Consider the following 15553-nt stretch of genomic DNA (forward strand, 5'->3'; position numbering starts at 1 on the left):
TAGCTGCCTCCTGCACACTCCCCACTGGGGATGTGCCCGCAACCAAGGTACATGCCTTTGACCAGAATCGAACCTGGGACCCTTCAATCCCCAGGACGAAGCTCTATCCACTGAGCCAAACCAGTTAGGGCTGTTTTCCAGGGTTTTAAAGGCTGGGCATTTAGGGAGCATCAGAATATTCCTCAGCTCTATGCAGATGTACGTAAGGAGATTTATTCTCTCTTTTTTTTTTTTTTTAAGAAGAGATAAACCAAAGAATTTTATTTATTTATTTTTTAAAATATATCTTTATTGATTTCAGAGAGGAAGGGAGAGGGAAAGAGAGATAGAAACATCAATGATGAGAGAGAATCACCGATTGGCTGCCTCCTGCTGCACGTCCCCTAGAAGGGATCAAGCCTGCAACCCAGGCATGTGCCCCCGACCAGAATCGAACTCAGGACCCTTCAGTCCGCAGGCTGCTGCTCTATCCACTGAGCCAACACAGCTAGGGCGAGATTTATCCTCTTAATTTGTCATCCTTGGGTGTGGTTGGCAAATGGCACTAATTGGATTTCTGTTATCTGTCTCCCTGAGTAGGGTGATTTAAGCTATTCAACCTTTAGTTGGGGAGGAGAAGTGCAAACCATTTCCTCTTGTGTCCTTGGTTTAGGGCTGTGGTCGGCAAACTCATTAGTCAACAGAGCCACATATCAACAGTACAACGATTGAAATTTCTTTTGAGAGCCAAATTTTTTAAACTTAAACTTCTTCTAACGCCACTTCTTCAAAATAGACTCGCCCAGGCCCTGGTATTTTGTGGAAGAGCTACACTCAAGGGGCCAAAGAGCCACATGTGGCTCGCGAGCCGCAGTTTGCCGACCACGGGTTTAGGGAAGATAGTATTTGCCAGGTGGCTGCAAACTGCTTTTTAGCTATCTGTCTTAGTTTCCCCATTCCACTAGTCCTGGAATTTTCCTAGCTTCCTACTACTCTATAAGATAACCTAGGTGTTTTTCTCTCTTCAAATATGATAAGGTCAGGGAAGCAGAGATAATTAGAAGATTTAGGATTTAGCCCTAGCTTTGCTCTTAATAACCTCAGCCATCTCTCTGTGGCTCAATTTCCTTATCTGAAAAGAAATGAGTGGATGGACTGTTGTAGGAGGCGGGAACAGCATTGGGTGTTTGACCAGTGGGATCAGACCATTCCTGGGTTCAGCAATCTCGGTACTTGAGTTCTAGCTAGGAAAGAATTCAGAGCCAAGACCCAAACTATAAAACATTTGGTAAATCACAGAAGTAGAAAAAGTAATTCCTAGAAGAAATAGGCTTAGGAAACAAGTTATAGAGTTAAAGGAAGGGCCCTTGGAGCTACGGAGTGAGGAAGCTAATGATAAGGAGCCTGGGGAGAGGGGACAAGGACAGAAAAGGTTCAGATTGCTCTCGGGAGTGAGGGCGCACATGGTCCATGTCCTATAGGTTTCTAAGGGTGGAGATTTTGGGGAAGATTCCAGCGGAAGGTCTCAATAGAATATTCAGCCGTTTTTCAGGTATGTCCTTTCAGGGTTGTGGTCTCCATTGATTGATTGGCTGACACCAGGGCAGGGGATCATTATTCAATGGAGTTGGTCCTGAGGTCAGCTGTGGCTGGTTTTGCTTTTCTGGGCCTGGTGCAGAAATATAACTGAGGCCTAGATGTTGTCTCTAGGGAGGAAAGGTCAGGGGGTCCAAACCAAGTGGCCAGCGATATGCTAAGGGAGGAAAGGTCTCCCTGGGGGTGAGGTCCCACCTTACAATTGTCCTTTGCTAGGCACCCAGGGCTTTCCACCTTGGTGACTGTCTGTACCTGGCCCATCATCCTTGCTCTGCTCACGTCTTAACTGCCTACCAAGGACCAGAGCTCTCAAGTGGGAGCTTCTAAATGTCTGCTTCTAGGTAAGATTCTGCTAAAGGCATTGCAAATCTGGCTGCTGCTGAATGCAGGGAAGCTTCTGACTCCTCCATGGGTTAAGTACAAATAATGGAGAACATCACACACAATACATCACACAATAAATATGGCTGCGAGCAAGGTTTGCTCCCGTTGTTTGAAATGAAGGGTGAACTAATAATAACAATGAAATTAGAATAATGACATTGAACCAGACAACTAATGGGTCTGGGCTGCCTGTCATTACTTGAGCCATTTAAGCAGACAGGGTTGGATCATATGTGAGGTTTTTTAAAAATATATATTTTTTTATTGATTTCAGAGAGGGAGAGAGAGATAGAAACATCAATGATGAGAGAGAATAATTGATTGGTTGCCTCTGGCTCGCCCCCTTCTGGCAATCCAGCTCTGAAACCCTGGCATGTGTCCTTGACCAGAATCCAAAGCAGGACCTTTGAGTCCACAGGCCAACGCTCTATCCACCGAGCCAAACCGGCTAGGGCAGTGGTCAGCAAACTGCGGCTCGCAAGCCACATGTGGCTCTTTGGCCCCTTGAGTGTGGCTCTTCCACAAAATACCACGGCCTGGGCGAGTCTATTTTGAAGAAGTGGCGTTAGAAGAAGTTTAAGTTTAAAAAATTTGGCTCTCAAAAGAAATTTCAATGGTTGTACTGTTGATATTTGGCTCTGTTGACTAATGAGTTTGCCGACCACTGGGCTAGGGCCATATGTGAGGTTTTATTACAATAATGGCAGCAATGTGGGAGAGCAACAGGTCATCCACGAAAATCTACTCTGCACCCTCTACCCCCAATAAACCAACTGCTTATATTGCAAGACAAGGATTACATGGGGGAAGTAGGCAAAAGGAATAAGAATGTGTATGCAAAAGTAATAAAAATGGGTAAAATGGTTACAGATTATAGTTAATGTGGGCTGGGGGTTGCAAAGTGTGGGTGCCTCTGGGACTCCATTGTTTTGGAAACAAAGTTGTTAAATCTCTCCTTAATGATAGGCATTTCTTGGATGAGAATGGAAGGCATTCCAAGGTTAACTCCCAGCTCCCAGGGCGTACCACTCCCAGCCATATCAAAATATGCTCTCTTTAATCAGAACAAAACAATCACGGTTAACAGAGCGTGTTTAATATTTCTTATAACTATAGCTACTCTCTGCTATTCTATTTCTGCCCCTAACAATCTCTTTTGAGCACTTACTGTGTGACAGATTGTACCAGGTACTTTTAGGTAGATTCAAATACTGAGGCCTCAGGGATTACACAATTTTGGGAAGATCCTCACCATCCAAATTCGTCCTGCCTACTGAGCATGCCCAGTCCTGTTTCATATGGCCAGGTGTGTTAACTTTAGCAATGATTTCCTTGGGTTTGCTTAGTTAGTTAAGTTGAAATTTGAGCCCAGTTTTGACTCCAAAGTTTAAGGTGTTGACCACCACTTGATGCTGATGCTACCCCACCTCATTAAAACACAGGCAACTCCTTCACTCCACAAATAGCACGACATGGTCTCTTAAAGTCCTGTCTGGGTGAGGGAAGTGCTTTTTATAGCTGGGACTGCTTCTGTTTACTTGGTCTCTTCCAGCACTGGTTAATCCTGCCTACAGCTGTGTCCTTCACTGTCCTTAACACTGTATTCCTAGGTTTCCTCCCCGCAAAAGACAACTCCACGAGACCACGTGGTGCTCGTGTTTGCGCCAGCACTCCCCTCCCTCTCCAAATCAGCCTACCTTTCTAAAAATAATCCTTTCTCCTCCCTCCCCTCAGGCCTGTGAGCAGTTGGATCACTTAAACACAAACACACTCACAAAGGTTTCAGGGAGGAGGGAACAACGTGAATGACCTTGCAAAGGTATCTAGCCCACAGGCGAAAGGAGTAGCAAACCTGAAACCTCTACAAATACCAGTATTTAACGTCTTCCCCGCGCATTCCTCCTGAAGCTGCTCGCTCCTCTTGCGCCCGCCTCGCTCAGTCTCTTCTCGTCTCTCTTTGCTACACAAAGCTCAACCCGCCTATCTCTTCTTTGAAAACCGGAGAACTTCAGTCCCCATGTTGAGAGTCGTCGGTGGTGGCGGCGGCGGGCAGGACTGGGCATGCTCAGTAGCGGGGACAGGTTTGGGAAGTGAGGAAGCCGCGTTTGAAGTCGCAAGGCCCGGGGATCCGGAGGAGGCGGGCTCCGGGGGCCCCAGCTGGGGTTGCGCTGGGATCCCCGATTCCGTGCCCGGGGAGAGCATGCTTCAGGCTGGCGCTGCTGAGCCCGCGCGCGGGGGGCAGGACGCGGAGGAGCTGGGGGAGAGGGTGGAAGAAGGGGAGGAGCACCCAGCTCTCCATCCCCCGGCGCCGGCTCTGCGGCTGCTGAATCGGAAGCCGCAGGGAGGATCCGGGGAAATAAAGACGTCCGAGAATGACCTCCAGCGAGGCCGCCTGAGGCGGGGCCCGCGCGCCGCCCCGCCAGCCTCTGCAATGGACGATCTCGGCGGGCAGTCTGAGCTCTCGGCCCTGCACGCCCCGGGAGCCCCCGCGGGCGCCGGCAATGCTGCGGTGAACGGGCTGCTGCACAACGGCTTCCACCCACCGCCCGTCCAGCCGTCGCGTCTCTGCAGCCGGGGCCCTACGGGCGGAGGCGATGCGGCGCCCTCGCGCCTCCCGCTCCTGCCAGAGCTCCAGCCGCAGCCACCGCCCCCTCAGCACGAATCCCCGGCCAAGAAATGCCGCCTACGGAGGAGGATGGACTCTGGGAAGAAGAACCGGCCGCGTAAGTATGCTGGGCAGGGAGCGCCGGCGGGAGGCAGAAGGCAGAGCGCGGGGCCAGGCACCCGGGAACGCCAGGGCGCGCGCCCCGTGCGCTCCAGCGCCCGCCGTCGGGGGTGGGGGTGAGGGGCACTGATCGGAGGGACGCCCCGAACTGATTTTTCCCCCCGAAGAGCGCTAAGTACTAAAGCTCGCTGTCTGAGCCTGAGCCTTGCCGGCTTCCACCTGTAGAATGGGCCGATTGGACACGGAGCTTCAGATGCTCCTTAGGTCGCGGCTCTATGGAAGGCAAAGGCACTGCTCGGCTTTCTGATTTTTCGATGGAAAATTGCATGCGTGTGAACATTTGATGGGTCTGGGAGCAAGGGTAGACCTAGAAGGACTGTCGGAGCTCCCCTTTCCCTTATCGGAGCTCGTCTGGCTGGGTTTGGCGCTCCAGCAGCCAGCTTGCCCTTTGAATCGTCAAGTAGCAGCCAGCACCTTGGGTCTATTGGTGAGCTCAAGAGCTGGAGGCGTGGAGTTTGACAACCCTCCAAATCACAGCCTATTAAACGCTGTTTTTTTCGCAGCCAATGAAAGGACCTGTTGGGCCAGACACACCCACTGATACCATGTGGGCCGGAACTATGTGGGCCAATGAGGATTGGAGGTGGATTTTTTTCTTTTTCTTTTTTTTTTTCCCTTAGTGGAAACTAGAGTTGAGGGTTTCTAATGCTAATGTACAGCGCAGAAAGCTGTAACGCACTATTTCACAATCTAAAGCTTGTAGATGTAATGTTAGTTTTCAGAGTACTTTCCCAGCAGGGCGTTCTGGGATGTAAATTTGTGGGTCGAGTTTAGAACTGGTTTTTCCTATCTGAGCCGAACCTCATTCAACTAGTTACATCTTTCTGGGTGTCTTTAATGAAGCTTAAAAATGGCAAAAAACAAAGTAAGTAAGATGCATGCTAAAAAGCTATTGCATTAAAACATGCACCTTTTGCATATAGGTTATTCTGTTATAGGGATATTGCAAGATAAGTGTTGGATTTGTCTGTAAAAGCTTAATATTTGACAAACAGCTTCAGTTTGTTTCTCTCTGTTGATCCATTTAGACTCTTAGTTTTCTTGCATCCAACTTTGCAAAGTATTTTAACCTGACTGTGGGACGTGGTGACTCTGACACTGTGTTTTGTAGGTCTGAAATATTTAGGTCGAAAGTTAGATCTTGTCTGGAACTTTGAAGCCACACAGCAGGTTTGGCTGTGGTTGTAAGGAAGACATTTAGCACCTGAATTTATATTTTCCTTCTTTCTTTCTTTCTTTCTTTCTTTCTTTCTTTCTTTCTTTCTTTCTTTCTTCCTTCCTTCCTTCCTTCCTTCCTTCCTTCCTTTCTTTCTTTTTTTGAGACTTTTAAGAAAATGATTATGGACTAAATATTGATTACTTTTGTTTTATTAACCTATTTTATTTCTTTGGAAACCACATTTTAGTTATTTCTCTGATCCACATTAGCAAATTGTATGAGAGTTTACAATGTAAATAGCTAAAATATAATGAAGAACTGTACTAAGTTTTTGTTTAGTATTGCTAGCTTGAATGATCTATGTTTGAGGATATAACACTTCTTAAAATTATTTTTAGGAATTGAAAATACACTCTTAATAATGGCTTGGAGACAAAGTAAAAATAACCTTGCCTTAACTTGTACTTGCAAATCCACAGGAATTATTATTTTAGAATACAAGAAAATACAACTTTATGTCTCTGTGCTTTGTGTCAAAAAGTAAAGTGGTTTGTATTTTTTACAAAAATAAACAATTTAGCTTATTTTAAGCTTAGCAACCATATTTACTTAAACTGTTAAAAAAGGATTCGTCAAAATTAACTTTTTATTCTCCTACCATGTTTTATTTTCTCAGATTTGAACAAGCATTTCTGAGATAAATTTTACATGTTCTGAGTCACATATGCTGTGTTCACCACCAAAATTTCTTAGTTAAAACTAGGCTTAATTTAATATCTTTATACATTGCCTGTAAACATTCAGGGATCTTCTTATAAAAATATTGCTCAATCAATTGATATTTAGATACTCCATGATGAATCTACTGAGAGTTAAGCATATCTCTATTTTCTTGTGTCTGATAGATTTTCTGTGAGCAATTATTACAAAGAGTATTTAAGATTATGTTAGTGGTGGAAGCACCAAGTAATTCCTACTTACCAGTTTACAACATCAGACACCTACTTCTGTCCGAACAACTGTATGTTAAGACAGTCAGATGATCACTTCCCAGGCAGGCACCTGGAATGCGTGTGTGGGAAGCTGTGTTTCTATTTGGTAATATTTTGGGTTGAATATGATAACACATTCAAATGCCTAATGTTTAACAATAATAAATGGAATAAAATAAACAGGTCAGTAGTTTTCAATTATTTACAAAATTTAAATCTGAGCCCTCAGTGCAGGCACTATTCACAATCTTGTAATCTAAAAATCAGACCAGTGGCAGGTTGATTTCACTAAACCAGGAAGAGGGAATATTTAATATTCACTGTCTTCATCTAAAGACCATCACCTCACCCTACATTATTCTTGCAAAGCTTTTCCAAAACTGCTTCCTCAAGCTTCCTTGGCTATTTTACCTGTCTCTGCTGCTTAGCAGCTGTGTGACCTCAAGTTACCAGCACTCATCCTGACATGCTGGGCTTGGCTAGGTAATCTCCAAGCATTGTTTCTTGTACCTTCAAAATGCTATGATACTTTTTGCCCCTCCTGGTTTGGCTCAGTGCATAGAGCTTCGGCCTGCAGACTGAAGGATCCCAGGTTTAATTTTAGTCAAGGGTACATGCCTGGGTTGCGGGCTCCATCCCCAGTAGGGGTGTCTTATCTCCCCAATTAAGATGGAAGAGTGATTATAGATAATATATATTTTTTGTCTTATTCCTTGCACATGAATGTTTGATTGATATCACACAGGAAAAGATGTAAGTGGCATCACCACCTCATTGAGGTAGCTGTTGCCATCTCTGCGATAGACTTTGGTAGAGTTTCCATATGGTGTCAATAGGGAGATTCCTTCGGTCTGCTGGGTGCTCTGATTGTTTGAAAATTATATATAAACTAGAGCCCGTTGCACGAAGATTCGTGCAAGAATAGGCCTTCCTTCCCCTGGCTGCCGGCACCGGTTTTCCTCCGACACCCGGGACCCAGGCCTTTGCTCTGGCCGCTGCCTTCTGCCTTCGCTCCAGCAGGAGCCTTCAGTCTTCCCTCCGGCCGGAGCGCCACTCCTGTAGCTCCCTCTGCCCCCCACCCTCCCCCTCATAGCAGGTGTCCTGCCCCACCCGGCCGCTCCGTGCCTGCATAAGCAAATTAACTCGCCATCTTTGTGTGTTAATTTGCATACTCACTCCTGATTGGCTGGTGGACGTTGTGGAGGTAGGGGCAATTTGCATATTTCTCTTTGTGTAGATAGCACCTTATGGAGGCAGCTCACCTCCCAAATATTTTGAAATGAATGATAGATAGTCCTAGTGGGATGCAACAAGTGCCTAATGTCGTATTGTAAATGGTGTGGTCATTCGAACCCCAGAGGGCTTGAGTTTGAATTGCAGCTGGATGACCTGGAGCCAGTAATTTAACTTCTGTGCTTCAGTTTTAGTATTGGTAGGATGAGATTATCAGACTACTTCATTGGGTTGATGTGAGGATTGAATATGAAGAACATAGATTCCTACTTGATACATAGCAGTCATTCGGTAAATGCCAACTGTCTTCACCACCATACAGAACACTGTCCACCATTAATCCATAGGACAAGAAAATTGAGTTGACAGACAACCTCAGACTGACTTTCTTAGTTTAAAAAAAAAGGCCTTGCCCTGGCTGGTTTGGCTCAGTGGTTGGAGCATTGGCCCTCAGACCGAAGGGCTGTGGGTTTGGTTCCTGGACAAAAGCACGCACCTGGTCGGGGCGTATGTGGGAGGTAAACAATTGATGTCTCTTTCACATCAAAGTTTCTCTTTTTTCTCTTCCCTCCTTCCCTTCCACTCTAAAAACCAATGAAAAAAATAATCCTCCGGTGGAGGATTTAAAAAAAAAGGCCTAGAGTAGAAAAGACCACAAAGTTGTTTGATTAGGTGTAACACTTGTAGTCGCATAATTACCTTATTTTACCCTCCCCCTTCAATTAGATAATACAAAAATATACCCAAAAAGCAGGAAAAAGTACCCATGGTCCCATCATTAAAAGAAAACATCAGCTTGAAATATGCCACATCTGAAAGGTAGTACTAAAATGACATTTGGATTACTCTTTTTAGCATTGAAACGTCATTTTTAATGATTTTATTGTTTTCTCAATAGTCCATTATATGAGCATATCATAATTTGCTTAGCCTGTCGAGTAGCTTTAGGCTGCAGCTAGAGTCTGGCATGACTAGTGCTACAGCACCACCTTTGTACATAACTCTTTCTACCCAGTTAAGTTATTTTCGATAAAATTGGTTGACATGTGTGTACTTTTTGGAGGAGGAACAGAAATGGCACAAAGTAGTATATAGATGTTGCCTTGAAATCCTGGATATTTTAGACCCCAAGGACAGTGCTAGATAAGCCCCACCGGAGGACAGAGGAGAAAATTGTAAAGGAAAGAACGGTTTGAGTCACTGAACACTATGCTACAGAAAGACAAGTATTTGAGCATCATCGGGAGGCTGGAGGATGTGAGCTGCCTTCCTCCTAACCAGGGCATTAGAACAGGCTGGAATAAGTGCTGGATCAGTGTGGTGGCCTCCCGGAAGGGAAGTTCTGACTTCTCAGAACATCCAGGTAAACACTAGCAGAAAATAGGTGAGAGTTCATTATGTACAAACAAATAAACCCAGATCTGTAACAGTTTTAGTGAGCCACCGTTGTGAGAGTACAAGGCTTCAATTTTCTAAATATCGGGACATTTAGCTTTGGCTTTCCACTGCCTCTGAATCTGGCTAATTAGAAAAACCAGGATAAAAGATATATGGTAGAATTTTTCAGTTGAATCTGCATCCAGTGTGGATACATGTGTATTAAAAAAAACCACAGTAATTCTAGATGGGTGGGAAGCATTGCAAATTTAAGAACAAAAGGGCGAAATGGAAAGCAGGAGCCTACCCATAGCATTGCTACCTTCTGGGATGTGGTCAGATTCCCAAGTTTGTCAATGCAGTTTGTCCAGCGCACATTTGAACTGAAGACTAAGAATTTAAGGCTCAAGCAGCCACTATTAAAGTGGTTGAGTCAGGTATCAGTATCTGGTGGACATATGAATACCACTTTCCCTCAAAATATCAGTAAGTGGATTTCAACATTAATACAAAGCATATTTTGTTTGGCATAGTAATCAAAGATGGAGAGAGTGCTGTTAATTTTTAACACGTGGGACATTAAGCAAGTCAATAAAACAAAATCCATCATGGTTTTAGAGACAAAATTAGTAGGGAAACAAAAAAGTACTGGTTTTTGTTTATTTTAAAAATATATTTTATTGATTTTTTTACAGAGAGGAAGGGAGAGGGATAGAGAGTTAGAAACATGGATGATAGAGAAACATTGATCAGCTGCCTCCTGCACACTCCCCACCAGGTATGTGCCCGCAACCAAGGTACATGCCCTTGACCGGAATCGAACCTGGCACCCTTGAGTCCGCAGGCCGATGCTCTATCCACTGAGCCAAACCAGTTAGGGCAGGAGTACTGGTTTTAATTGACAGGTTTTTGGTTTTCTTTTTTTTTGTGTGTGTGTGTAATAGCATGCCTTTTAATTGTGTGTGTGTTTTAATACTGACCAATTACCATGAAACTAAAAATAAATCAAGGTTTGACTTCTGTTATATTTAATTACACGTGCTTTAGCTTTCATTTGTAAGCCAGTATTCACCCTGGGATGACAACATTCTGAATTGGATATGGAAACTGTCCAGTGTACCCAATGTGGTCCGCAGAATTTCTAAGTAGACCTTTTCTCTAGATCGTGCAGGTGTCAAGCTTGCTATCTCATTACTCAATTTATGACATCTTTAGATGCTTAGAGTTGGCTAATCATGTGCATGCACGTGCGTGTGTGTGTCTGTGTTTTTCCTTGGAAAGAAGTAGATGATTCAAAGGGTTAAGGAAATTTTATTTTTAGAGGCAGTTACATCAAAATGATCTAGACCTCTACAGATTTCTTTATAGTTTGGAAGGAGGATGGAAAAACTTATGACAATAGTGGGTACCTACAGTAGTCGCGTTGGTTGTCTGAGTAATTCGAGTAGCTTTTATTGAGCAACAGCTACGTGCCTATTGTTCTGTATGTTTTTACACTCTTCATTTGACAGATGGGAAAAGGGAGGCATAGAGAAGTGAAGAAACTTGCCCTAACCCTGTAGTTAGTGAATCGCAGGGTCAAAATTCAAACCCAAGTCTAACTCCATTGCCAGCTAGCTGACATTCTTTTCTGCTACAATAAGCCTATTGCATATTTATGTGGGGGGAAAAAGAAGTATGTTATGTAAAACTTTCAGAAAAGTTAAGTGTATGCAATTTTTACACCTTTGGCAAAAAGCTCACCTATGTGCTTGTAGAAGTAACAGCATCAGACACTCCTAACACCCTGTGAGATAGGTATTGCTGTAGATTGAATGTGTGTATGTCCCCCAAAATCCATATAGTGACATCCTGACCACAGGTGATGGTATTAAGAGGTAGGGCCTTTAGGAGGTGATTATTAGGTTATGATGTTTGAACCTTATGATTGGGATTAGTGTCCTTGTAAAAGAGACCACGGAGAGCTAGCCAACCCTTTCTGCCATGTGAGGTTGCAGCAAAGACAGTAATATAGGAAGTGGGCCCTAATCAGTCACCAAATCTGCCAGTACCTGATCTTGGATTTCAGAACTGTGAGAAATAATTTGTTTATAAGCTCCCAGTGTATGGTATTTCTGTTGGAGTAAGACAGGTACTATCGAGATCCTCCTTTATAGGGGAAGAAACTGAGGGAGGGCCCAAGTACTCTGGGTAAAACCATCTAAGTTCAGATTTTGACTCTGTTGGGCCACTGGACCACTCAGGATTCTAGTGGGTTCAAAGAAGTGTGGACAGTTTCTGGAGTGGAGCCTTCTAGACCTTTGGAGCCATCAGATCCTCATTTTACTAATTATTAACAGTGTGAAATTCTTAACTTCTTAGAAGCTTGCTTTGAATAGAGATAACGGTGCCTATTTTTTTTTTTTTAATCAGTTGTGAGGACCAATTGTAGGAAACATAAATAAAGTGTATAGTAGAATGCCTGGACCCTGTTACATGCTTAGTAAAAGATATTTTACTACTAATACTAGCTACTATTAATAAAGGGCATTTAATATTAATATTAATGCTGTTAGGCACAGAGGCTTTTAAACTTTCTGAAACCTCACAATTTCTGTGAACCCATCTTGTTCCAACTGAGATCCCTTTGGGGACTGGGTTTCAGGGTATGCCCCACCTTGAGCTGACATCACCTGAATGGAAGCTCCCCTAATTCCCTCTGACATTTGTAGAAGGACAGCCGACCTGTGTCACAAGTCTTGACCTCATTGTCACTTTCATAGATTTCCTCATATCAGCTGCTGAGACCGGGTACGGTGTACCCTGCGTGACAGTGATGTTGGCAATATTTTGTTGTTATTGTTTTTAAAAATATATTTTTATTGATTTCAGAAAGGAAGGGAGAGAGATAGAAACATCAATGATTCATTGATGGGCTGATTCCTGCATACCCCCTACTGGGGATAGAGCTTGCAACCCGGACATGTGCCCTGACTGAGAATCAAACCGTAAACTCCTCGTTCATAGGTCACACTCAACCACTGGGCCACACAGGCTGGGCTGATGTTGTAAGAATGTATAATTTACATTACTGCTAATCTAGTATCAGGAGAAAGTTCCTTTTTAAAAAAAGAAGTATCTTCCTTTGATCTCTGCTGTTTATCTCAGGCCTTGAGGGAGTCAGATATGCATGCACAAAAGATATGAGAAGGATTAGGAGAGTGGGCACTTTTCCTTTATAAAAGCTGCATGAATTGAATGGCTTCAGAATTCAGAACTGTTGTATTCAGTTCTTGGAACTTCGTTTTAACCCCCAGCCTCTTCTGCTAACTGAGGGCACGGATATTTCTGGGCACCTGTTGCCTTTGAAACCAGCCTGTGAACTTTTTGGTATGCCTGACCTTGACCCTATGCTGAATCTGAGGCCATAGGGACTTTAGATAGCAGCTCAGGACAGTCTGGACCTTCCTGAACCTCTGTGACCTGTGACCAGCCTGGGCAGTGCCAGTTACTAGGAACCTCTTGGGGCTTTTGGACAAACAACTCCTGTGTAGCCTGAAGTAGGCTGTCCAGGAGTGGAAGAGGCAGGGACGGACTTAGTTAAGTTCAAGCTCACAGACAGTATGGTGAGACTTCCGGCAAAGCATAAGCACTCGGTAAGGGTTAGCTGTTATTATGGGTGATGGTGTTAGTTAGATGTCCTTCCTTATATTAAGTCAAAATCTACCTCCCCACAACTTTTCCCCTGTGCTCCTCGACAATACAGTATAGCATCTGTTTTCTACATGATGTTCATTAGATATTTAAAGACAGTCATTTTATCTTGGCTGTTTCTTGGGGTCCTACTCTCTGAAGAACCAAGACCCAAACCTTCATCTGCCAGACTTGATCACCCATGAGATTCAGAGCAGGTTGTATTGGGTTGCCAGAAAGTATTAAAGCTTTAGACTGGAGGGTGGCTTTGTGGGGTTGTCATAAAGGGATCAGGCAAGTATTGATCTGGGGTGGCCTTGAACACTGAGATTTAATAATCCCTATGGGTCCCACAGGGACAAACCAGTTTTTTTTCCCTTTGGGCCAGGCACTGTGCTCAACTCTGGATGACACACTTGGTTTCTTGTGGTTCTAAGCTGGAATGCAGCCTGAAGCCAGTTGCCTAGCTTGATTTCACTCAAACGCTGTGGTAGTTCCTGTAGGTATTTGAGCCAGAGGACTTGAACATAGTTGAGGATGCTTACTATTAACACTTGCCCAACTGCCTATATTTGATGAAAAATATCTAAAGAGATGCTATATATTTAGGGGGAGGAAGGTAATATCAGTTTGGCCAAGGAGATAATCACATCTTACATTTTAAGGAAGGTTCTTACTATGAGGAAGTGGCCCAAATGTGATGTATTCTTTGGGGTGACCACATAATATTTCTAAAGAGTGGTACGGGGTACCACAGTAGTCCCAGCAGAATGCTAGAGTTGACTCCTACAGGCTCTGGGAGCTGGTTGTATGCATTACTTCCCAACTCTGCATTCAACCTCCTTGTGTTTGTAGCTTGAAAATGGCCATCGTGGGAGTATTTACACAATGAAAACTGGCAAATGCTGAAAATCAGGGCTTTATTTTCAGAGAGCCAGTTGTTAAACATGTACCGGCACACCACTGACTAAGATTCAGGTCACATGTCACTGAGAGAAAAGTCCCAGAGAGCATCAGTAATACAAACTGAATTATTAAAGCATTTGAGGCAGAGAATGGGAGGAACAGGTCAGCAGGGCCTCTGCTAAGTAGGGCAATGCCAGAAGACAAGCTAGGTGAGGGAGCCTTATTCTCAGGAAAGTATTCTACAAATATTTGAGGGCCTACTATGGTATAAGGGTAGACTTTGGAATCACATTGTTGTCCGCACCCCCAACCCTTTTTCCCTCTTAAATTCCTACCTCAAATATAGTTGGGCTCAGTGCTGAATTACCCAGTAAGTAGAGCAAGCAGGGGTTAGTGCACCAGCAATTAGCAGGGGGGCCAAGGAAAGGAGAAGAAAAGAATACACTACATGTCTTCATGTCCTTATGATAAAGATATAGAAATAGAAATCGATATAGATATAGATGTAGATGTAGATATAGATGTAGATGTAGATGTAGATGTAGATATGCATACAGTAAAGTATTAGCCAAAGGAAAATAATAACTTTGACTTCTTTATCCTTATTTCATGATTCACTGTTTTCATTTTGAGTGACTTGGATTATTTTGAGTTTTGCGGTCATGACCTAAGGTTTGGGAACACCAACATTTTTTTTTTTTTTTTTTTTTAATTAGGAGAAAATCTGGCCCCACTGGAGACTGGCACCTTTCTAATGTATTTATTGCTGCAGAAATGGCAGGGTGGAGTTGCCAGAATAGCTTCATTTCATGGTTCTGGTTAGGGCCGGCAGGTTGAAATTTGTCCTAGCCAAGAGGGAAAGGCGCTTGGAATGTTTGGTTCCATCAACAGAATTTGTGAGGTAAAAAAAGGGACTTTTCTCTTTATACCCATTTGAATTTTATTCCAAAGGTAAACTGCTACTCCATTTGTCCTCTCACTGTCCTAAAGGAGTATTAGGAAAGTGTCAAGATTTAAAAATAGTCGTTTTATTTAGGAAAATTTCAAAATTACGAAAAACCAGAGTATAGAGTATAACTAACTGCTAATTACTCATCACTCAGCTTCTATCATTATCAACTCATGTTCAATCTTTTTTTTTTTTTAATATATTTTATTGATTTTTTTTACAGAGAGGAAGGGAGAGGGATAGAGAGTTAGAAACATTGATGAGAGAGAAACATCGATCAGCTGCCTCCTGCACACCTGCTGGGGATGTGCCCGCAACCAAGGTACATGCCCTTGGCCAGAATCGAACCTGGGACCTTTCAGTTCGCAGGCCGACGCTCTATCCACTGATCCAAACTGGTCAGGACTGTTCAATCTTATTTTACCTATTACACAGGAACTTTCCCCTCCCAAACTTAGTGATGTTGAAGCAAATCTCAGATAGCAGATCATTTCAGTGGTAAATGTTTTCACGTGTATCTC

General features: G+C 43.6%; 1 protein-coding gene across 4 annotated transcripts in view; it reads left to right on the forward strand.

Moving 5' to 3' along the window:
* The first annotated feature begins 3040 nt into the window (after positions 1 to 3040).
* Positions 3041 to 15553, forward strand: part of PANK1 (pantothenate kinase 1) — a 50612-nt gene continuing 38099 nt past the window's right edge. For 2 of the 4 annotated variants that reach the window (XM_080688046.1, XM_080688047.1), the window contains exon 1: positions 3041 to 4682. In XM_080688046.1, the coding sequence (XP_080544172.1) occupies positions 3977 to 4682 (706 nt within the window). In that variant the 5' untranslated portion in view covers positions 3041 to 3976. Of the gene's footprint in view, positions 4683 to 5348; positions 5610 to 15553 lie in introns of those variants that run through there. The other 2 variants (XM_080688048.1, XM_080688049.1) reach the window with 2 other exon arrangements.

The sequence above is a fragment of the Plecotus auritus genome (assembly GCF_963455305.1).
Source record: "Plecotus auritus genome assembly, chromosome: 9".
In the NCBI taxonomy this organism is placed as follows: Eukaryota; Metazoa; Chordata; class Mammalia; order Chiroptera; family Vespertilionidae; genus Plecotus; species Plecotus auritus.